Source organism: Lynx canadensis, chromosome A1 (genome assembly GCF_007474595.2).
Source record: "Lynx canadensis isolate LIC74 chromosome A1, mLynCan4.pri.v2, whole genome shotgun sequence".
NCBI classification, from domain to species: domain Eukaryota; kingdom Metazoa; phylum Chordata; class Mammalia; order Carnivora; family Felidae; genus Lynx; species Lynx canadensis.
Window position 1 is genome coordinate 71,139,384 of NC_044303.2, and position 24,573 is coordinate 71,163,956.

Genomic DNA, 24,573 nt, shown 5'->3' on the forward strand with positions numbered 1-24,573 from the left:
TGATGCCTTCCAAGAGAAATAGACACATATGAAATTTAATTCTGCATCCACATATCCCTTTCTTCGTCTATACTAGAATCATGGTTTTGCTGGGGAGCAATTCCCATGATGACATACATGCCTTTACAAAGGGAGTTTCTACAATAGATGGCTGGGTTTGGTTTCCAGAGTTAATGTCTCCCTTTGCTGTCAACATCCCATTTCAGGTGCAACAAGTGGTAAAGAAGCCCAAGATATTCTGTACGCCCGACAAAAGATTATTGTTATAGCGAAGGCCTTCAGTCTGCAGGCCATAGATCTGGTGTACATCGACTTTCGAGACGGAGAGGGGCTCCTCAGGCAGTCCAGGGAAGGAGCCGCAATGGGGTTTACCGGTATGACTCTTGATGACATCTTAGAAGCAGTATCTAAATTCACAAACACTCCATAAAGGTAGAACTATAACCAGAAAGTCATGTTTCTGTTGCAGCCACATGTCTCTTATACTTATTCTATCTGGCGTGTGAAAAAACCATCTAGGGCAAGATCCTGCTATATAAATGGTCATGGTTTCCTTTGGCTCCGCAAGTCAAAAAACAAAGCACTCGTTTTATTTTCTCTTTACATTAGTTACCACTTTTTCTCTTAAGTATTTTGTTTTTGCTGACCCTCAGGGAGGGATGAAGCTATTACAGAAGTGTTTTTAAGGGAATTGCCATAAGAACTTGGGTTGATGGATAGAAGAAAATTTTCCTCCAACGTTCAAAATATTAATTCATTTCTGAAAAACAACAGTGATATCTTCTTTGATTTTTTTTTTTTTTACTTTTATATTCTCCTGCCACTTCAAGCCCCTTCCTTCTGTCCCACCTCCCAGTACGTGTCTCTGCACCTGACGATACCTACAGGCATTGGCTGGCACTCAGATCAGTGGGTCCCCTGCAATCCCATCCTGGAGCGCAGGCAGATATCTCTTGATTGCTATGTCCGATCACTCAGATCCCCAGGAGTCTGGAGAGCAACCGAAAATTGTGTTTTTGCAATAGAAATCCATTTTTTTCAAAACCACAGTAGGATTCTACACACAAACACATGTCTGCAGTTGTGTTCACTCACACACACACACACACACGCAACTGCGGATAAGAAACACCGTAAGCTCTTTTATTCTTATTTCTTCTGCTGCTGCAAGTTATAAGACTATCATGATCTGAAATGAACCCAGATAAGAAGGAAAAGAGACAAACATCCTTACTATCCCTTTTGTAAATATTTTTGAAATGCAGCCAGTTAGGGATTATGGAGATAAATATTTCATACAGTGACCTTCAATGTAAAAGATCTCTTAATGGATGGTGGTTTAACCCCAAATAAAATTAAACAACTTAAGAAACAATGTTAATGTTACATTAGAATTAAATGAAGCTCTGACATTTGTTTTTGTTTTTAACATGAAGAGTCAAAATAAAATGTGATTCCACCACCAAATTTGTTTAATAAACGAATGTGATCTCTTCTAGAGAAATAGTTTCCAATCATCTGAACTATTAATAAATGAATTCTCCCTACATTTAATAGTGACTAAGAAAGAAAGAGTCCCTCTACCCCAGCCCTGAGGTTGTCCTTGTCTCTGTGGTGTGTTACACCTGCCTCTTTCCAATGACCAGTTAGGAATAGCCCAAATGGAAAAGTTGGAGAAACGCTCCATGAAATCTATCTAATAGACCTCGATGTTGTTGGTCTAAAATGTGTAGCACTGGCTGCCAAGCAGCCAGATGTTGCTGTGAAATGGGCACTAATTCAATAAAAAAAATTTTTTTTGAAAACACTGAATTGATGCTGGCCTGTGTTACCATCATTCCGTATAACCTGGGTGTCCTTAGCTACCTCTGGGGTAAATGTTTGCTCCAGAACTTGTAAAGGAGTTTGAGAATTTCTCCAAGAAACAGGACTGAATTAAATTGGTCCCTAATTCAATCGCAGAAGACAAGTTACTTCAAATCAGATTTAAATTTCTAGACTGTGCCCAACTCAGCGTGAGGAGCTTACGGGCTTGGCACTATTGTTTCTCAACAACAGGGAGTATTAAATCACACACACACACACAAATGGAAGCAGGGGGAGAATGGGGAGGCACAGAGGGTACAGTGCCCATTATATATGCAAGTGAACAAGTCAGTAAAGTGGGGAGCTACACTTCATAACCATTTTGCAATTTTTAGAAAGAAGGGCTTTGTTGTCCCAATTATATTTCTACATACCAATAAAAGGTAATTAGTCTGATTATAAGATATGAGATTACTTGTAGTATTTTTAAACAATAAGGGCTTTCTTTGAGTATTTTAGACCCAGTTCTGATCTGTTTGTCCTAATTATTTGTCATTTAATTGCCATAACTTGGGCTTTGCACAGCAAGGGAGGACAGTGAGGAAGGAAGGAGGGACAGAAGGAAGGGGAAATACTCTATCTGAAACAAGTGGCTGAAAGTTTTCAAATCAAGTGGAAGTATTGTGATATCTGTAACGCTGATAAGGGACAGTCTGTGCCATAAGGATTTTCTGTACTTTTCAAAATTATGTATTATTTTTAATGAGTTGTATTTTTTTAAAGTTAGCCACGCAGCAAACAGTAGGTTATAGTTTCTTTTCTGCAGTCATTATTTCACTGGGCCACAGTCCATGCAGATTGATTTTAAATCAATGCATTGGCTCTATAAGTGGCTATTACCATTAGGAATTATTTTTATAAAAAGAAGCCAAAAATAAATCTTGGAATAAAGCTTCAACAGCTGACTTAGTCATCACAGGTATTCCAGTCCTGCATGCTGAGAAGAAAGATTATAAATATGAAGCACGGTAGGTTTTCTTCTTTTTTGCAGTCTTTTGTAGAAGACAAAAATGACACCATCATACAGTCACCTAAAAGACTTGACAGGTATTGATTTAAAGCACGATATATCAAGTGGTACTGTAAAAAGGATTTCATGGTCATAAATTTTAATGTCTTCCAATTTTGCACCCTCAGTAACTTGCCAATAACAGCTCTTCTGTATAAAATATTTGCTTCACTCCCACATGACATTAAAGTCTGATGTCCTGTTGTTGGGATATGTAAGAATCGACAAAAGATAACTTCATACATGGATGTTCATAAATTTCTGAAACTTAACACATATCTGAAAATTACCCTCATTACCTAAAAGATGGATACTTGCAAGCCATCCATGGTTTCAGAGTATTTCTAGTTTGTTTTTCTCCTCAAGTCGTAGTGTCTGTACCAAGAAGTTCCCGTGAAATCTGGCTTTTAACACATCATTATAAATTATGTACATAAATTATAAAATTCAGGACTAACAATTAGTACAAAATGACTACCAGAACTGATATCCTTTATTAATAATATTGTAACAACAATTAGATTACTTAAATATAATTGCAATACCTACTATTAAAAAAAGCTCTCATTTATCATCACTGGTATTATTTGTTCCCTGAAATTATTCCTCAGTTTTAGTATATATGCTGCTGAAGCGAGCACAATTCCTCAAATAATTTAAAGCAGCTTTATTTGTATAGGGTTTTAATGTTGTATTAGTGTGCTGACAGATAAGAATGAAATAACAATGTGAAAGGGTTCTAATTCTGCTACTGTAAGAAAAGATACTGTTACATTTATTCATTTAAACTCTTTTCCTTGAAACACTAAGAAATTTTTTTTAAACAAATATTGGGTTTTTTCCTATTCAATAAAATAATGAGAGTAACAGGAATTGACCGTTTTTAAAAACATCAAGAGTATAATTTGTACTGCCTAAATGTTAAAACAACTATTTCAAAAGCAAAACAAATTGATATATGGACAAATAAATTTAGGAGAGCAAATTATCATTAAGTGCACATTCATTTTTAAAGAACCAAATATGTCCATAACTTTATAATGTATGTAATAAAATATAACCTTGTCATTATTATATCATTAAATTATGTTGTATTTTATTAATGACCTGATTCAATTGCATACTTCCCTGATTGTTGTTTCTTTTAATGACTTCATGATTTCATAGAACCCTGTGAGTCTTAGGTTTGTGTAATGTTTTTACTTAAGATCCTTAAACTTAAGAAAGAAGCAGAAAGCTTTTTTAAAGCTATCACTACAGAGATAAGATTTCTTCTGGGGTATCTAAATATTGATAAGGAAATATTGAGTCTTCATTCTATTAAAAAAAAAGGGAAAATCTGGTTATGTTTTTGGGTAGAGAAACTTTCTGTAACTTTTTTACTTAAACATTTTAAAACGGAGTAATCTAGAGACCGAACCACTGTTCAAATTTGCCTTCTGTGTCACTGTACTGAATAAAATATTTTCATTGACATCCAGTTTTCTGTTGGTGGTTAGAAATGGCACACTGTATTCATCTATAAGAAAGAAAATTAAATATGTTATTACAAGCCACTATTTGACATCTGCTTCTGGTAAGCTTTATGAAAACCAACAGACTGCTCCTAAAAGAAATCATGGCAGGTGGGATAAATGATACAAAATAAGCAAAAGACAACTTGTAAAATTTGAAAGAGTTATATCATTTTTTTATACTTTAACTCAAAATAATCACTCTAATTTGCAATTATTATCCTTTAAAGTTTCTGCCAAAGGATTAGCCAACGAGCTGCCAGTCTACCCACCTGTAACTAAAAATTAGAGATTATCTGCGCTAAGGTGGTATTTCTATAGGATAGGAAACACAATTATTCCCATTCTTCTAGGTTTCTTATGTGGTATTCTGGAAAAGCCTGCCAGATTGCAGTTCCTTTCTTTTTAAAAAGTTGTAAAATATTAGTTATTTTGCGTACAGTCTGTGAGGCATTAGGAGGCTTTCCTGGTTGAAACATTTTGTTTGAACATCTGTTTGTTGTTTTGTGTTTCTGGTGTTATTAATCTTCTTGTAGGTAAGCAGGTGATACACCCTAACCAAATTGCCGTGGTTCAGGAACAGTTTTCTCCTTCCCCTGAAAAGATTAAGTGGGCTGAAGAACTGATCGCTGCCTTTAAAGAACATCAACAATTAGGAAAGGTAAACGTTTTCTTAATACCTTGGGTGAAACTGGTGTTTAAAATACCGTGGGGAAAAATATAAAAAATATATTGTTTCATTTGTTTCAAAAACCATTGCATTGAGAGGGGTAAGTTATGGGGGCAGGGGGACAGCATTCACCAGTGAGAAATTCACTTCAGGTAAATTGGCCCTTCCATGTTTCTGAATATTTCACTAACTGGCCCTCAAGTCTCTCTATAGTTTATTCTGTTCATAAACTATATTGGCAGCCTTTGAGAAAATAGAAGTCTGTTTAGTTTTTCTCTACAGACTCAGATACAACCAACATTCATAGGAAAATAATTTTAGATCAAAGTGAGAGCAAGTTGTAATGAAATAAACACAGTTTGATCAAATGGTCCTTGTGGAGAGAAGAAATAAATTCCAAGTTATATTAATTTTGGGGCAAAAATGTACCAAAATCTCCTCCGGTTGAGTCATTTAAGAGTGGGAGGTTGTATATGTGCCTGTACCAATTTCTGGACCTGAGATTTGGATAGAATGGAGAGCAAATTAACGCCGGAGTACGGTTGTTCCTAATTTAGTGCATCATTGAGCCTCGCGTTTCCTGCTCTGTGGGTTTCTGCTATGTAAATATTGCAGTGGTGATGCGCAATCTGTCTCCACTTTGTGCCAGTAACACTTAAATTAGGTGTCGCCTGAAGGAAGATTTTATGCTACTCGCAGCATTGTCAGTTAATTATCTTAAAGGTTATTTGCAGTAATACCGTTTGACTCTTTTTAAGAGAATGGGGGGAAAGTTGCATTTATAAATCTATCCTAGAGGTAATATCTGAACTCGGCCTTGTTATTTACATAAGGAGTGGAGTTTTAATACCTATGATGCAAAAGTACTTAGGAGAGAAAGAATGTTGAAACATTACCAAGGTTCTAAATCTTAAACAGTCCCCTTTACAAAAAAAAAAAAAAAAAAAGACAAAACTGGCTCTGGGTGGTGAACTGGTGACATCAGTGTGAGAGGTACCACTTAACACTTTTCACTGGCAGTAAAAACACCTAAAAATCCCGGGACTTGGAAATGAGGGTAACAGTATTAAGTGGGTCACTCCCTCCGCTCATTATGGATACCTGCCTTCAGCTCTGACCTTGCACACACGTTCACCCTCACACACTCACAGGCTCATCTTTGCACAAACCTGCACTTAAAATCCAAAGGCAAAATATGTGATATTAGAAACATCCCATTTGGACTGACACCAATTTCAGGACAGTGTTCTTTGATTTCAAATCAGGAGTGGCTATTGGAAAAACACTGCAGTTTATAGAAAAATATTTTGAAGCTGACATTTGTGTTTTATGTTCATTTCTATATCTTGACTCCAAAACCCAGGTGCTCCATGAATACACATAAGTATTTACCTAAGAGAAGAGCCATGTACTTTTCCATTCATACATACCAATAACTCCATCCACTCCCCTCTCCTGCCTGTGCCTGTGCACACATTTACTAAATGTTCTACACCTCTCTGTGTGTACCTTCTGCCAGCTAAGAATATGCATGTGATAAATACTTCTTACTGAAATAATAAACTGAGGCAAGATATGGGTCATCAAAATGGCAGACCAAGCAGAGTTCCAGTCTGGGTCAACACTGTGTCCGTTAATGGTGTACCCTGGTTTTCACATTGGATTACATCAAAGGATGCCTCTTGGTATTGTAAGCAGCTAGGAGTATGGGAGAGGTTACCCTAAATTTCGGTAGCCAGCAAACAAAATTCAAACTAGAAACATACTCTTTTGCTGGCATTTCAGTTCTTGAATGAAAGCAAAAACACTTTTCCATCATATCTTAAAAGTATTGTTCCCAAACAAAATTGTCCCAAAGTGTCCTTGCCTTTTGATGATGGCAACTTAAATGTTAAATTCTGAACTGGCTTTTTTTTTTTTTTTAATAAGAAATGCTCTCTTGTTGGAGTATAAACTTCCACAACAGTGTGACAGGACAGCTTTTCTGAACACAGAACCTCAGAAATTAGAGCAGAAGGGAGACTTACTATTAGGTCATTTCCTCTCTGCCCCATTGCTGTTTGTTTCCTACAGCAAATTCTCCTGGTGCTTTGTCCAGCAAGGTTTAAATGATTCAAGTAATGGGGCTTCCAGTGGGGACATATGGTTATTTTATCCTGTTCGCATGTTTCTTTCACTTTGCCTATAAATTGGCTGGTCACAAAAATTGGGTCTGCAGGTAGGTGACTCTGGGTCTTGAAGGGTCTTGGGGTTTAAATAATGTGCGTTCTGTTTGTAAAGATTTAGTATAAATAGGTTGCTCAATTGTATAAAGTATTGCTTCCAACAAACATCTAATCTGTTTTATTTCAAATGTGAATCACTGGTGAAAACATCTACCCTCAGATATTTTGTCCAAAGCACAGGTGACTCTCTCAACTACAGGAAACTGATAGTTTGTGTCCTAGTGAGACAGTTACAAATTTCCAAAAGACCTTTTTTTCCCCACTCGGATGAAAATTTCATTCAAGTAATGTTTTTAAGTAGAAATGACCCAAGAAAGCAAAATTATATATTTTTGCCTTGCTTTACTTCTACTTAAATTGTATTTAAATTATATTCTGCCCTGAGACCAAAGCCATAGCTGAAGTCCACAGGTAATGCTGGTTCATTTGTGTTTTCTATAGTAATAATAATTATTCTTATTCCATAACTATAATAATTATTATCAAAAATAAAAGTTCTACCTTTTCTTCTGTCCCTTCCAAATAACAAAATTTGTGGGAATACTTAGATCACAAGTAGGTAACTTACTGGAGTTCAGTTTGGTGTCACAGAATTTTTTGTTGTTTTATTTTAATTAGAAGATGTCCCCTTAGTCTAATGTCAGGTAAAAAATACTTTACATTAGGGGCGCCTGGGTGGCGCAGTCGGTTAAGCGTCCGACTTCAGCCAGGTCACGATCTCGCGGTCCGTGAGTTCGAGCCCCGCGTCGGGCTCTGGGCTGATGGCTCAGAGCCTGGAGCCTGTTTCCGATTCTGTGTCCCCCTCTCTTTCTGCCCCTCGCCCGTTCATGCTCTGTCTCTCTCTGTCCCAAAAATAAATAAACGTTGAAAAAAAAAATACTTTACATTAAAAAAATAATAATCTGCTCATATAATCTGTCACCATTCAGCATAGTGGTACCATTTGGGATAATGATACTAGTGACTGCTTTGTTTCAGGAAACTATAGATATTTATAGGCTAAAGAATTTTGCCTGGCACAACAGTCCCCACGAATAGGAATTAGGCTATAGATTGACATTACAAGCTCAACTTTCTTGTAAAAATCTGTTGGAAAAGCTTAAAACATTTCACATACTCTATGCTCCTATTTTAATTCCCATAAGCTAAAATATGTCTAACTTGCAGACATGAGTCGTGAGATATATGTCCACAATATTAATCAAACTTGAGTCTTTCTCCAGTCCTTCCAGAAAAATATATTTTGAGATACAACCTTCATGTCATTAATTATTTTAGTTTCAAATTATTGGTAGAAACTTTAGCCAGGATAAATCACTTTCCATGTGATTTACTTTAAATTTATAAAGGATTTTCTTAAAGGCTGATTTTGTTTCTGTTATTTTTTCCATATTAGTGGCAATTCCACTATTTGAAAATTCTCTATTCAGAACTGAATTTAGAATTGCTTATTAAAAATATGATTTTGACAGTTCTTTTTTTATCAACTAAAAATTGTGCATAGTATGAATATTGGATAACTGAAATGAAAACATCTCAAGCAAGTATTTAGTTTATGTCATGATATGTAACTTACATGTTAAGTACATATAAATATTTATGCAATATGTATACATTCATATATTATGATATAGCATATTTTTTCATGTCTCTATTATAAACCCAGTGCTAAATGTTTTCTCTTTTCATATTCATTTCTTCTTGGGCAAAAAATGACAGCTAAAGGAAATGATTAATAGGTAATTCTAGATATCTTAATATAAGAATTTACCATTCGTTTATAAATGGAGACTCTAACAGAAAAAATGTGAAAGAATAGCAAAGTATATTACATGTGATAGATTTTAAAGATACTTTGCTAGAATATTCCTGTTTCTGCAGTATCCTACCACAAATACGGCTATGCGTCATTTTCAGTTTTACTCAGATCATTATTATAGGTGCTTCATTTGGTTTTGGAAGGATTTCGTCTAACTTTTTCGTTATTTTCATTTGTTACAGCTTCACAAGCTGGCTAAAAACCAAGGAAGAGGAAATGTTCCCCTTTAAAATCTAGGTTCAGTTAACAATTATAAAAGGTCAAAAATAAGGTCACTACTTGACATAATAACTGTAAACATCATCGAAACATTCTACTTTCACTCGCGAGAAAATAATGTAAATTAATAAGTTTACATTAATAAGCAAACCCTCTGCTGGAATATAAATTGGGAATTTATATCTTATTAAAGAAAGATTTTTTTTCCTCATGTGAGTCTTTTCATCTAGAGAATTACAAAGAATAATACCCACCCCCCTCCACATACTGAAAGCAAATTATTTTCGTAGGTATCTGATTGCAGCTTATACACCTTTCATTTGTGTTTCCAAATGCAGGGCTTTACAAAAGAAATACTGTTTGGGCCAGATGGCCTTCTAGAAGACTCCCTGAGAGAACTCAGAAGTCTCTCTAGCCAAAAATATTGTTTCCGCTTATTCAAGTGCCAGAAATCCCACTGCCACTCTTTCACGCAGATCAAATAAACCATCTAAAGATTTGGTTGTTGTCTTTGTCAGCTGAAAGGGTTGATTCCACTAATAGACAACAGTGTACCCTCCCACACCCATGCGTCCCACCACCCACAGCCTTTCCCCCTTTATTTGTAAGCAGGAATACGAAAATCAGAACCGAGTGATGTCTGGTGAAAATGAAAGATGAAGGAACATAACCTTACTTTTGAGATGCATAGTTATTACATTTCTCCCTTTATTTCCTTGTTCATTTAATATTTTTACAATTATATGCCATAGATTTGACTTTAAAAAGTCAAATTCTTTAAAAAGCTGATAGTCTACCAATGAGGACTTCAAGGCTGATATATGATTCACAACAAATTGCAGATCTAAACATGTATATCAAGGCAATACAGTTCTGGTGCTGATAGATCCTATTTCACAGTTTTAGTGGCAAATGGTTTAGTACTAGAGGATAAGAGATCGTATATGTAGGTTAAATCTGCTGATTTTTAAAGTTGTTTGCTTCGACCTTAATGTATAGCATGTTCTCAGGGATATTTTAATCAAAAATTTTCTATTCTGATTTATAGTCTCAAGAAATTTTTTTTGCTCAATTTCAATTAAAAATATAATTCTTTTAGTTGGATAAAATCTCAGAAATCTTCTAGTTAAATTATTTCAGTTTACAACTTAATACACTAAGACTCAACAAGGGTTTAGAAGCTACCCAAGGTCACTCACAGCCAAGGTGGTGATAGAGCCCCAACCAGAATTCAGGGCAAACTTTATAAATAAAGATATGAACATAGTTGGCATCATTGAGGTTTCACTTGGGTCCTGGTGACCCTAGGCTAATGACCAAAACCAGACAGAACCTTAAAAGTATTCAGTCACAAACAAAATGTGAATTTGGTTAGTTCACATTGGTATCTTTTTCTTAGTCATACGTTTTTTTTTTTTTTTTTTTTTTTTTTTTTGCCTGAGCAGAAACTGATGAGGAGGGAAAGAGCAAGAGTATCCGTGTGCCTTCCCAGCACTCCCTGCCATCATTCCCCACATGGTGCCCTCCTTCCCAATTCTGTCCTGCCCCAGAAAGACTTCTGCTCTGATCACCACACACCCCGTTCTGTTCTATTAGTCATCTTTCATTCTATCTCCCAGTGTAGATTGGAAACTCTCCGAGCTACACTGGGAGCCTTTGGCAAAGAGGCCGTATCTCGCCCTGAGCCTCGTTTCATCTCGCTCGAAGGACAGGTTCCCAATGTCCTGTTCTTACACCTGTGGTTGCACAAACACACCATGGCTTTCAGCGTCTTTAATTGCAAGATCCAAATACGGGCCATGAAAAGGATGGTTTTACTCCTTGGACATTTCTCTTTTTTTCCTCGTAGAGTATTTCTCTTTTTGTGTGTGTGGGTCCATATGTGTGTGATTCTATGTATGGCTTTCCTGTTCCTTCCTCGTTTTTCCTTTCCACGAATTCTTGCTTTTTTCTTCTTTTTCTTTATCTGTTTTTGATTCTCTCCCTTTTTTTCCTCTTTTTCTTTCTCTCTCTTTACCACATCATCTCCATACCCCACGACCATCTGTTGCCTTCTCTCCTTTACCTGATTATAGTAAAGAAGTTCAGAGCATTCTTTGAATTTTTTGTTGTACTTATTAAGGAATTTTATAAATCTTTTTATATTAAAAGCAGGGGAATTTTTATTTTATTAAAAAAAATCAAGAGTTTCTACAATTTTTTTTTCCATTTTAGGTTAGTGGACCTGAATGAAAAGAAAGTAGGGAACTTTCTCACCACCACCCTAGGGAGTAAGGAATTCTATTTGCTGAATCACATACCTCCCCACAGCATTTTGGACAGAAATAGGTATACAATATACATTTAGTAAATACTATTTAGCAAACTAGTTTCCAAGTTTCTGACAGTGCTAGAAAGAAATTATTCACTGTACTTTTAACAGTTTATATCATACTGACCTTTTGTTCACTTCTAGAATAATTGGAAGAAAATCTTTTCACCAGTTATTTCATCATTGTTCTTCAGTGATATTTTAATAAATCTTTGAAGTTTAAAGTGACTTTGAGTTAATGTTAGTTCATGTAGATGTGTTTTCCAAAGAAAGAATGAGCCCACAGGTTATAAAATAGAAGTGTAATATTACTGCTCTTAGATACAAGCTGCCTTAAAATGACTTCCACCCTCTGCTTTTCTCATAGGCAATACCAGCTTAAATATGGCATAAAATATTCTAAATTAAATAAAAATGTTTACATGTTTAACTCAGTGTTAAAAATAAAACTATTTTCAAGTAAGATTTCTGGTTTAAAAAAAATCTGAGAGGAAGATGATGGCTGCAGAGCTCTTCATAATTAACTAAAAATCAACCCATTATTCACTTAACAATGGGTGAATTTTATGGTATGCAAATTATACCTTGATAAAGCTATAAAAAAAAATCCAGAAAATTAAGTATGACCTCGAATGTGCTAGCAAATGTGGAAACTCCTTTAGATTGCAATATGCTTATAAATCCAACTTTCATTTCAGTAGGTAGCTTTCCATGTGGCATACCTGGCCAGGTTTTTCTAAATTTCCTTGTCAAAAGATAATTTAAAATAAAGACATGTCTGTCCCTATCTGATCATCCTGCCTGAATATTTTTAAAGATACATCTTGCAGCCTACATTTCGTGGGCTCTGAGAAGAATTTTCAAAACGAAGGCACCTTTGGTCTCCCCTTTCCGTTTGTGTAGTAAAAATGGCTCCAATCCACTGAGACCCTCCATCTGGGCAAATAGACAACTCGGGACCCGTGACATATTAAGATAATTGACCCAAACATTCACCTCTGCTCTCCTCCCTCCTGTCCAGTCACCTCTGTCTTCCCTGCCAAATTCATCTCGCAAGCCTTCCACTGTCTCTTCTTTTCTCCTCCAGCCTCCTAAAACTGTTGGTAAAGTCCCCAGATAACCTTACTGGAGTATAACACAAGTGTTTCCATTTTCCATGCAGGGCTAAAGCTAAGTGATTTCATGCTTCCTTTTTAAAAAGCAAAATGTTAATGATATCTATTCATTTTACATTCACTCAGTTTCCACATTCCGGGGAGTTTCCTCCTTTTTATATAAATGCATTGGGCCATTTGCCTTTGCCAGTATTCTTCCTTCTCCTGCTGTTGCTGGAAACCCTGTCCTGTTTTACCTCCTCCTCCAGTGTAAGTGATGCTCCCAATATCAGGTCACCTGCATTTCATTAGTATCTCCTCAGCTGATATTCTAAGCTTTTAAGTTCTTTTAAATGTACTTGTTTTCAAATACTGATGAGGTGTCAAATTCTGTCACACCCCTGAGTCTAGTTTCTTAAAGTGACAGTTCAGTCTCTGATTTATGTTTGGAGGGGGTGGGAAGCTTTAGGCATGAGTTGGCCTCTGCTCATTGCACCTTCCAGAATGTTGATGTCCCTCAGAATCCTCAAAGCTACTCTGAAGACGTAAAATCCTGTTATAATTCAAATACTGTACACTTCACTGAACCTGTGATAAATGGAATTAAATCATCTCCAGCCAACAATAGCAGTGGCAGGAGTAGCAGGGATTGTGGTGGTGGCAATAGCAATCAGGTAGAGGTGACAGCATTGGCTGTGGTAGTGGCAGCAGTCTCAGAGAGGACACAGTCACAGCAGCAGTGACAGGAATGGTAGTGGTGGCAGCAGTGGCAGCTCCCATGTACTGAGAGCCTGTTGCGTGACAGGCCATTGTATACATTATTTTATTTAATTCTCAAGACAATTTTCTAAGGGAGGTATTATCATCCCCATTTTACAGGTGAAGAAACTGAGGCTTAGAAAAGTAACAGTGTGTGCTGCAGATCACACACAGCTCGGAAAAGGCAAAGCTTGAGTTCAAGGTGTAGCTGATCCAAAAGCCCATATTCCTAACCTCTGCACCAAGGTGCCTTAAACAAGAGAAGCAAGACCCTTTCTCTGTATGTATCTGTGTGCACTTTTTGTTTCAGCTACAGAATACCACCGCAGAACACCCATCCTGGAGAGTTGTCTATTTCTGTTTGGTGGAAAGTCACAGAGGGGCTACCTGGACAGGTGATGCTTGGTGTCCTCTTGGGCCACTACTGACCTGGCCGGTAGAAGTGCCCTGGGGAGCACCAGGGGCACTGCCTTCCAGACCCCACTGATGGTTCTGTGCTCAGAGTTTGTACAGGTCGGAGAACTACAAGAGTTTGTACAAGTCGGGAAAAGATGGAGGAAAGGAGGCAGCTTCTCCAGGCTTTTTCACCTTTCAGAAATCGGAAAATAAATCTGATAGGCTGTCCAGCAGGCAGGATCCCCGACACCCCATGCCCCTTCTAAGGCCGTGTCTGAGACAGGAGCTGAGATGCCTTCCCAAGCAGTTGTTGCTGCATTCACCAGTTGGCTCAAAACTAACCCCTCTTCAGATATTCCAACTATTACATTCTTAGGAATCATTTAAAGGGCTTCCCCATCAAAGGCCATGGAATATCATCTGTCAGAATCTCAGCACTGGTAGTAATGACCCATCAGCCCAATGTGAATTGTCGACCGTGTTGAATGAATTCAGCTGAACTCTTAGAAATTCATGTAGACTATGTTAGCATCTAAAATTCTCTGGCTATTGCAGGAATTGGCTATTGAATTTTAATTCAAAATATTATTAAAATATCTACCAAATTATCACTACAATTTAGGTGTTAAAATAAGAAAAACATGTTCTCTATTTTCCAAGTCTTCAGAAATATTCTTTTACTACCTTAATGGCAACTTTAAAAGACGTGTTTCTATAAAGCAAAGGGTTACTGTTACTAAGAAGCACATACAAGGATCAAATGTCATCCCCTTTAATCTTTCTTACAAATGCTTTAGGTTTTTTGAGAACTTAAAATATCATTCACATATTTATTATTGAATTTTTTCTCACTGAAAATATTCTTCAGTATTTCTGATGTCATAATAATTATAGTAAAAACTGTCAAGTGGAAACTCAGGATGGAAGCATGTTATATTTCAGTTGTTCCTGAATTCAGTTATTAAATTTACATTTTCAGGGCACCTGGTGGCTCAGTTGGTTAAGCGTCTGTCTCTTGATTTCACCTCAGGTTTTGGTCTCATGGTTCTTGAATTGGAGCCCCGAGTTGGGTTCTGCACAGACAGCACAGAGACTGCTTGAGATTCTGTCTCTCCCTCTCTTTCTGCCCCTCCCCTGCTCATGTGTGCTCTCTCTCTCTCAAAATAAATAAACATTAAATACTTTTTTTAGCTTTTAATTACATTTTCACATATTTGCTTATTTGCACCTTACCTATATACCATTTTTTCAGCCTCATCCTGAGTAATAATATCTCTGAAATAAGCTTAGATATGATAGTTATTTTTTTATAAATCACATCAAAATAAAAAAATTAAATATATAATATATAAAACAAATATATATTAATTTTTTATATTTAAATATTTTTCTTTAATCATCTCAGGTACTGCTGTTACCAGTCATACTTTGGGGTACACCACTTAGAAGAGTTTGGGATTTCAGGTGGTAAGCCTTAGGCTCTAGTCCTATCCTTCCCATAAGTTTCTTTGAAAAGGTTAACTAAATCTGAACTGGCTTTTGCATCTCTAAAACAGAAAGTACCATGCCCTCCCTCCTGCAAGTGAGAAAATGTCTTTGAAATGTTTTGTAAAATCATAAAGTACTATTTGATGAAAATCTCTCTTTTTTTTTTGTAATGGGTCTTCCTGATAAGATTGCATGCCTCCAATTTTTAGTTTGGAAATGAATATTATAGGCTTTCTAAGGACTATGGTTAACTAGAGTATAGGCTACAGTTGCTGAAGGAATCTTCATATTTCCTCCTCAAGGGAGAATGAACATCCTTCCCCTAACTCCAGCACCCTCCTCTGGTGCCCAGGTCAATCCATCTACCATGGTCCCACTCAGAAACAAAGCTGGACCAGGCCAGCTCTTAGCTTTCCCATTGTTGGATCCCCAGATCACGCTTAGAGGGAAAATGCCCAGAATAAAGGAAAGGAACAGGTTGTTCAGCCTTTTCCCCTCAGAGTCCAAGAAGGAGCAAGTGTTGGGTCTACTAGGGCATGTGGCAAGAACAGAGGGATTCCAGTGGGTTCCAGTCCAGCTTCATCAAGCAGAGGCTGTCTTGTGCCTTGTCGTATGGAAAGTCAAGCAGCTAATGAGTAACAGAACCAGCAGTCATCCCTATTAATTTGGCTGGATTAGGCTTCCTTTTCCTAATGCTAGAGAATCCCATTCAGCCATAGACAGATGCAGTATCTCATACTGTGGTCCTCCATTTTGCTTGACTTGTTGAATCACTGGTGACCAGAAGCGTGCAAGGCTCTTGCAGAACAGAGAAAGCCAACCCCACTGGTTTGTCTCTACTTGCTATTCCCAGTCTCTCCTCGCGCCCCCCCCCCCCACACACACACACTCCTTGGTCCTTTGGCATACCTGACCTTCTAAACCTGACACTTTTTTTTCAGAGTGAGACAGGAAGTACATGTGCACAAACAGGACAGGGGCAGGGGGGTGGGAGAGAGAGAGGGAGAGAGAGAGAATCCCAAGCAGGCTCCATGCTGAGCATGGTCCCACTCGGGGCTCAATCCCACAACCCTGGGATCATGACTTGAGCCGAAATCAAGAGTTGGACACTCAACTGACTGAACCACCCAAGCACCCCAAAACCTCACTTTAAATGTACCTATTCCTTGAAGTCCTTTTCTGGCAAGACCACCTCCATTTTGATGGCTCCGTTTCTCTGTAGCCCCTCAGTCTTTAAGTGCTACAAATGTGACAGACTTACTTGCACTTTAACTGTTAAGACATATGCATGAGTTAACCTGACCCCAACCCAAGATCACATTTGTTGAGGTAAGTCACTGTGTCCTACTGGAGTCTAAGCAAGTGTTAGCCAACTTACCAGTGGTATTACCAGACCAGGAGAAGGTCATGTGGCATAGAAAGATGCTTGCAGATGAAGGAGAAGAAATGGTTAAGATAGATAGCATCTTCCCCTATCACCCTCCCCTCAGTCATCCAACTTGAGCCCCACCAAAGAGCCAAGCTCCACTTGAAACCATGTTTTGTGTACTGGGTTCTGGGGATTCAAAGATGTATGAGACATGGCCCCTTCCCTCAAGAGTCTCACAGCTTACTGAGAAAGATAGCAGTGTAAACAGATCATTACAATAGAGTGTGACAAGGGTTGTAATGAGAAGCTGTATAGAGAAAGGAAGGTGAGGGGTGTCTGGCTGGCTCAGTCAGTAGAGCATGTGACTCTTTTTGTTTTTTTTCTTTAAGTGAGCTCTATATCCAATATGGGGCTTGAGCTCATGACCCCAAGATCAAAAATTGCATGCTCTACTGACTGAGCCAGCCAGGTGCCTGGAGCCTTGAGTTTTGAACTCAGGTTGGTGGGTTTGAGCCCCAAGTTGGGTGTAGAGTTTATTTTAAAAAAAGGAAGGAGAGATCAGTCCTACCAGGGAAGTCTGGAAACGCTTCATAGACATGACATCTGACATTTTGAAAGATGAAGAGTGTACAGGACAGACAAGGAGAGGTGCTTCAGAGCAGAGAACAGAGCATATGGGAAAGGTACAGAAGAGTGTGAGTGTGTGGGTGGATAGGTGGGTAGACTGGCAGGAGACAAGGCTGAAAGCAGAGGTAGGGTCTAGTCTCCTCATGGGGAGCCCTGGTCAGGAGATTGCACTTGATTTTGTAAGTCCAAAGGGAACCACAGCCAGGTTTAAGCAAATGGATGATCCTGTCCAGTATTTTAGAAAGATAACAACATGATCCCAATTAGGAAGGTGCTCCTTCCCAGTAAGTATCCCAGCAGTCTCTCAGTAAGACCTCCCCATGGGGCTGTGGGTGCCTGGCAACCAAACTAACATCCTTAAAGGAATGTCATAACTGAGTCATGAGGAAACCAAGGCCATAATAGGGCCTGTCCAAGGACTCTCCAGGGTGATAGGTTGAAAAACTGGAAAGAAAGAAGAATGAAACAGTGTCCGTCAGAATACCTCAATGGAGCATCACCCTCTGCCTTTTTGAGGAGTAGGGAGGAGCAGCTGACTTTGTGAGGGAGGAAGAGCTAATCACAGGCCATGCTGGGCCTCCCAAGATTTAAGCAAATAGAGGGCACAACCAAGATCTTGAAGAAAAATTTCATAATGGCCAAGGCTGACAAAAGTTTTAGGAATTCACTGGAAACTGCCAAGGTAAGTGTTTCACTGGGCATTAGACTTAGAGTCATGCAGGAAGAAGGACTGTGACAGCTGTACTCAAATGTTCTCACTTGTGCCAGTGGAGCACCACCATCACTGGAATGTCAGAGGGAGCTCCCTGGATGCTCAGAGATGTGATTTGGAAATAAAGTCAGTAGGAAAAGAATTAGATCAATTTGTATTTCTAGTAAATTACCCTAGAGAAGATTCAATACTCTAGAGAAAACATTCTCGAGTGTTAAGTGCCAGAAATCAAAATGTCGGGGCGCCTGGGTGGCTCAGTCGGTTGGGCATCCGACTTCGGCTCAGGTCATGATCTCGCAGTCCGTGAGTTCAAGCCCCGCGTCAGGCTCTGTGCTGACAGCTCAGAGCCTGGAGCCTGTTTCAGATTCTGTGTCTCCCTCTCTCTCTGACCTTCCCCCCTTCATGCTCTGTCTCTCTCTGTCTCAAAAATGAATAAACGTTAAAAAAAATTTTTTTAATTAAAAAAAATCAAAATGGGGCGCCTGGGTGGCGCAGTCGGTTAAGCGTCCGACTTCAGCCAGGTCACGATCTCGCGGTCCGTGAGTTCGAGCCCCGCGTCAGGCTCTGGGCTGATGGCTCGGAGCCTGGAGCCTGTTTCCAATTCTGTGTCTCCCTCTCTCTCTGCCCCTCCCCGTTCATGCTCTGTCTCTCTCTGTCCCAAAATAAAAAAAAAACGTTGAAAAAAAAAAATCAAAATGAATATTTCCTATAAATGTGATCACTGTTGTCATCACACCACCATCATCATCAACACTTTTGCTTTCAAATTGTAAGTCAGATTCTCCCCCATGAAGAACTTCCAGGTCTGGTAAAGTTCATGTTATCTCAGTGCCTGCCTTACCAACAGGGAATGACTGAGTTGTTAGAAAAACTATAGCCCAGGGTGCCTGGGTATAGCAGTCAATTAGTTCAGCATCTGACTCTTGATCTCAGCTCAGGTCCTGATCTAATGGGTTCATGAGTTACAGCCCCGCACCGGTCTATGTGCTAACAGTGCAGACCCTGCTTGGGATTCCGTCTCTCCAACCCTCTCCCCCTCCCCCACTCATGCGTGTGCGCGTGCGCTCTCTCTGTCTCTCTCTGTCTCTCTCTCTCAAAATAAATAAGTAAAGTTAAAAAAAAAACAACTATAGCTAGCCCAATGGTTATTGTTTTCTGTGCTATGCAGATAACATGCATGCTAAGGTGATACTGTCCTTCACTTCCAGGAGCCTGAAACCCTAAACATGTGTATAGTAAAATGTGCCAAAGTGACTGACCAGTGATTTATTACAACAAATAATAGGTAATCGTTGACTAAAAGCCCACTGCATACAGCGCTCCATGGCAACTCTAACAGGAAATGCATGACGTGTGCTAGGTATACAATATCGTATCCGTGTGAATAGTGCAAACTGGCAAACATGATCCTGAATGGATAAGAAGGGCAGTCACTTCAGACCCAGAGATCTCTCTGTGCTCTTCACAGTGGCCTTTTCTCTAATTCTTGTTGCATTTTATGGCACCTGCTTCTTCTCTTTCCTGTCTCCCCCAGCACACTGCTCCTTGAGGGCACAGATCAGATCGTATCCATATCAAAGTGGGCCTGTTTCTTTTTTTATAACAATTTTTTTAAAGTTTATTTATTTATTTTTGAGAGAGAATCCCAAGCAGGCTCCACACTATCAGCACAGAGTCTGACTTGGGGCTCAAACCCACAACTGTGAATCATGACCTGAGCCAAAATCAAGAGTGGGACACTTAACTGAGCCACCCAGGTGTCTCAGCCTTGTTTCTTTTATATGTGTGTGTGTGTGTGTGTGACACACACACACACACACTTTTTTTTTAATTTTATTTTTGAGAGAGAAAACACAAGCGGGGGAAAGGCAGAGGGAGACAGAATCCAAAGTAGCCTCCAAGCTCTGAGCTGTTAGCGCAGAGCCCAACAGGGGGCTTGAACCCATGAACTGTGAGATCATGACCTGAGTGGAAGTTGGATGCTTAACTGACTGTGCCACCCAGGTGCCCCAGCCTGTTTTTAAGCAGGGGAACTAAAACACCGAACTTCTCTAACTTGAATGTGCGTCAGAACCATGAGAGGATTCCTGGCCAATCCTTCACCCACCAGCCTTCTGCATCAAACCATATAGGATCAGACCCTATATGCATTTTAACAAGCCACGTCCCCTACCATCCCTGTCAATGTATCTGATCCAGTTGGTCAGGAGAACTGGATAATTCTTTGCAATCGATAAGCTTAAGGTATAATCCTGGAGCACAGGCTTTGGACCAGCTACAGCTAGCTGTTATCCTAGTCCTATACTCACTGGCCACCGGGCAGGCATCTATAAGTTTTTTAAGTTCCTTGTGCCCCAGTTCCCTCAGTTATAAAATGAAGATAGATATGAAACTTAATAGAAATGAAATAGAACAGTGGCTGCTGGGGATGGGAGTAAGTTGTCAATGGGGACAGAGTTTCAGTTCTGCCGGATGGAAAATTTCTGGAGATCTGTTGCACAACAATGCAAATATACTTAACACTACTAAAGTGTATGTTTAAAAATGGTTAAGATGACAAATTTTATGTGTTTTTACCACAATTAAAAAGAGAAAGAAATTTTTAATGGGGTTGCATAATAGTATTCACTTCACACTGTTATGAGTGGTACCTGAATAAAGCATGTCAAGTCTCTGACATAGTCTCTGATCTAGCAACTGCTCAAAAAATTACAGCTATTATTATTGTTATAGTCGGTAAGGTAGTTCAAGTGGTTAACTATGAATAAGTTACTATTAAAGGCATTTTAAACCTAATGAGAGTCTGAATCTTCAAGCTGATGGAGGTTCTCTATACTTTTTGAAATAGTGTGCTAATTTCTCAGGAAAGCACCAGGCTGGGAAATGGAAATTTATCTATAATCACTCATTAAGGACTGTTTCAAACCCTCCCCACAGACCCAAGCAACTTTTGACAAACTGCATTTTTCCAAATCCTGACCAACAGACATTCACATTTCACATGTAGAGCCTTATGTTTTAAAAAAGCCAACCATATTATAGGTCAATATGTGAAAGCAGGACGGTATTCATTTTGGTAAACTAATTCTTAACACTAAAGTCCTCAATTTGCAGAGATAAAGAAAACAAAGCACAAAAATCTTGAACTTTGTTTTTCAGCTTAAGCTTAATGAAGTCAAGCAAAATCTGCCACTGTAAAAGAAAGGCTCTCCATGAAATACTTTGCGTCTTTGATGTGCATGTGGAACCCAAACAGATTTGGGAAACATGGCATAAGCCCAAGGCCGTCATTTTGATTCTGTGTGCATTGTTTTGATTTCATGTGCATCTATTCTAATTTCATCTCTCCAGCCTATTATTTAAACCTTAGCAGGACTGATGTGCTGTTTTACAGGGGCATAATCCACTTGGTGGTCAGATAACCAGGAGGCCTTCGGTCTTCATCACTTACTCCAATGAGAAAACTAGACTATTGCCTTGTAAAACAGCATGAGTCCCACACCCTGATTTCACATGCTATTCTAACCCACGGAACATCCCTGGAACTTCTAATTGAATTCATAAAATTCATCACGGTCACAGAGATGACCAAAATTAGCTCTAGGCTGAATGAAATTAGGCAAAAGTCAGTCTGGAGATATAAATAGTAAAAACGAGAGGGTTAGAAAATGACTTCAGATACAGGATTTTAGGCCAACACAGGTGTTCATAGGAATCAGATTCTAAGGCTGAGAAGGTTAGGTACTACTGGTTAAACCTCTAATCCCATTGGCTTTTAAATCTCTCTTGATTGAAAACTAAATTCCAAAGTCATTGCTAAGGATCCCCTGCCACTTTTTAAATCTCCATTCCGTGTATAACTCTTGTAATTATGGGAGATAAGGGTTTCCAGAGAGACCAGAAGAGCCATTCCAGAACTTCTGAATAATGACAACATTGACTGTTGAGAGGTGGTACTTGTGAAATCCAGCAATGGATGGCAGTATATGCAGATGGACCATCAGCAAGGATTATGACGGCTCCAGTCCACCAGCATCCTTGCCAACAGGTGGAAGGAAGGAGTCTTAAGAAGAGTTGTGATTGTAAATGGCAAAAAGAAGTGATTAAAAGAACACAAATAACCAGACATTAACTTCAGATTCTGGGCTTACTGCCTTCTGTCCATTTAATCTTTCTTTGGTGCAGTAAAGACACTTCCTCGTTACCTTAATATGGGGGTCTCTGATAAAGGCTTGAGGTTCTGATAACCCAGGTATTGGCTCCAGCTCTAACTTTTCCTAGTCACATGACCTTGGAAAATCACTTCCCTACTCTGGGCCTCAGTTTCCTCATGAGAACAGGACCAAGGACCTAGATCACATGACACATTCAATAAGTATTTGTAGAAGTTTAAAAGAAAATATATCTGAAAAATGGGGATAAATCAGGAGATCTCAGAGATTCTTTCCAGACTCACCATTCAACAGACCTGTGACTTCTTTGTTACAGGCTCATGTCCCTTGTCATTCTAGTCCTCCCCTACATGTGTGTACCAACAGAGGAGTCTCTTTTTATTCAGTGCAATCCTACCTTACATTTTCTCATCACATGATAGTGTTACCCCTCAATTATGTTACAAGAAGGAAGCATTTTGCCATTAACCTGATCATATAGTTATTTTTTCAAACAACGATTGGTTACCAGAGCATATTATTATTTTTAAAGTTCTAGGCAATATTTCAAAACTATATAAGGAAGTATTTGCATTTTCCTTCCATAGTTTTCTGCCTGATTTCAAGAGTTAAATGAACAGTTTCAAATACCTTGTGTGTGATGCTTTTCCCCTCCATTAAAATGCTGAAGGGCTTTTTCTCCCCCCTCTTTAGGAGGAAAAAAGAAATCTTTCCCCTGTAATTTACTTTGGCTTTCTCAAAAGTTGGGTGGGAAAGTCAATATAATTCAGGTGAAATCTAAAATGTTCTTGTTGTACAAGTGTGCACAGAAAGGAAGCCTATAATTTCTGAACATTCTTTTAGGAAGTTTGTATTCTCTGTTTTCCAGGGAGCCTTTACTTTCCAAGGGAGTATGATCGACATGCCATTACTGAAGCAAGCCCAGAACATTGTTACGCTTGCCACATCCATCAAGGAAAAATGATCTGTTAAATGAAGCTCTCATCAGGTGGGCTGAACATATACAGTGGGTTTCTTAAAGACAAACCATAATACTCAAGGCAACTTGTTAGTATGCCAGATTGGAACCTTTCTCCATTTACAGTTCATGGTAATCACAATTTTTTGTTGTTGTTATCTCACTGGCCAGTTGTTCCTCTAAAAATGAACTTTCTTCTTTTTGGTTCCAAGCTTATGATTTTATTGCTCATGAATGTGTTGCAAATATGCACTTACGATTTCACAGGGAGATAAAATCGTGGCGAGAGATGGGCTGAAGGGATGTTAGGTCTTTAATGAAACAGATCTTTTCCGAATACGTATGCTCCCTTCACATTTCTCACGTTAGATGTTTCCCCTGTCGTTCATTTGTTCACTCAACACTGTAAATAATTTTAAGGCCAGTCTTAAAAAAAAAATAGTAACTACCCAAAGGGGTTGCGTTTAGTCCTAGAAATCTGATAAAACAAGAGATGGCATAGAAAAGTTAAGTATCGTTTTTGTTCATACAGATACCTTGTAAAAATAAATCTTCAAAACCTTACTCTTAACCTCCACCTCCCCAAATGAAACACCCATACATATGGGCTCTAGGTAAGGACTATGAAAGCCTTCATCCTGGGTGAATGCTTTGGGTCAACAGTTACCAGCAATTAAAAAAAAATGTGCAGAAACACAAGACCATCTATTCTCTCCCTTAATTTCCCCATTTAACTGTTTGCCATTGAGGCCATTCCCCCCCTGCAAATGTATGGCTGGAACAGGCCCCCTCAGCAATAAACTTGTAGCCTCTAAGAAGACACAATGGGGCAGATCTGGTGCATATGGTCCCCTGCGAGATTTGCATCACATTAGAGATGCTGCTGCAGGTCATATGGGTGGTGTGGTTAACGGGCTTAGTAAAGCTGTTTTGAAGAGGTTAACCCAGCTTGTAGTAAGGGTAAATAAACATAACAACCAGCCATTCTTCCCTATTCAGCATGTGCTCTTATATTGAAGGCTAAAGGGTATTGAAGCTGGGAAGGATCAACTTGTGTTTGCCAGAGGACGCCAATGAAATTTGAAACACCAACAATCAGAGATTTTGTTTCTGCTCCTCATTAAATCATGCGCTTTTGTGTTGAGACTCTGGACGACCGTTCTTTAAGAAATTAACAGAATGGGAAGTTTTAAACTCTACACCAACCTTTTCATGACCTACACAGCAGCAAAGCTGCTACTCTTAGACAAACACCGCGGGGAAGGCTGTTCTGTTTATTTAAATTTGTAAATAGAAAACAGTTTTTGATTTTCATTTTTCACCTCCTCCTACCCCCTTGTTGTTTATTTCCTCCGTGGCCCCTAC

At 38.8% G+C, this 24,573-nt stretch overlaps 1 protein-coding gene and 1 long non-coding RNA gene across 5 annotated transcripts in view; one reads left to right on the plus strand and one right to left on the minus strand.

Moving 5' to 3' along the window:
- The window catches only part of CLYBL (citramalyl-CoA lyase), a 250,637-nt gene that overhangs the window by 223,406 nt on the left and 2,658 nt on the right, over positions 1-24,573 (plus strand). Inside the window, exons 6-9 of one of the 4 annotated variants that reach the window (XM_030313406.1) lie at positions 207-374; positions 4,926-5,050; positions 23,119-23,238; positions 24,208-24,372. In XM_030313406.1, the coding sequence (XP_030169266.1) occupies positions 207-374; positions 4,926-5,050; positions 23,119-23,214 (389 nt within the window). In that variant the 3' untranslated portion in view covers positions 23,215-23,238; positions 24,208-24,372. Of the gene's footprint in view, positions 1-206; positions 375-4,925; positions 5,051-23,118; positions 24,449-24,573 lie in introns of those variants that run through there. The other 3 variants (XM_030313416.1, XM_030313425.1, XM_030313399.1) reach the window with 3 other exon arrangements.
- LOC115512418 overlaps positions 1-24,573 on the minus strand; it is a 78,877-nt gene that overhangs the window by 812 nt on the left and 53,492 nt on the right. Inside the window, exon 2 of the long non-coding RNA XR_003968383.1 lies at positions 886-990. This is a non-coding gene — a long non-coding RNA (uncharacterized LOC115512418). The remainder of the gene's footprint in view (positions 1-885; positions 991-24,573) is intronic.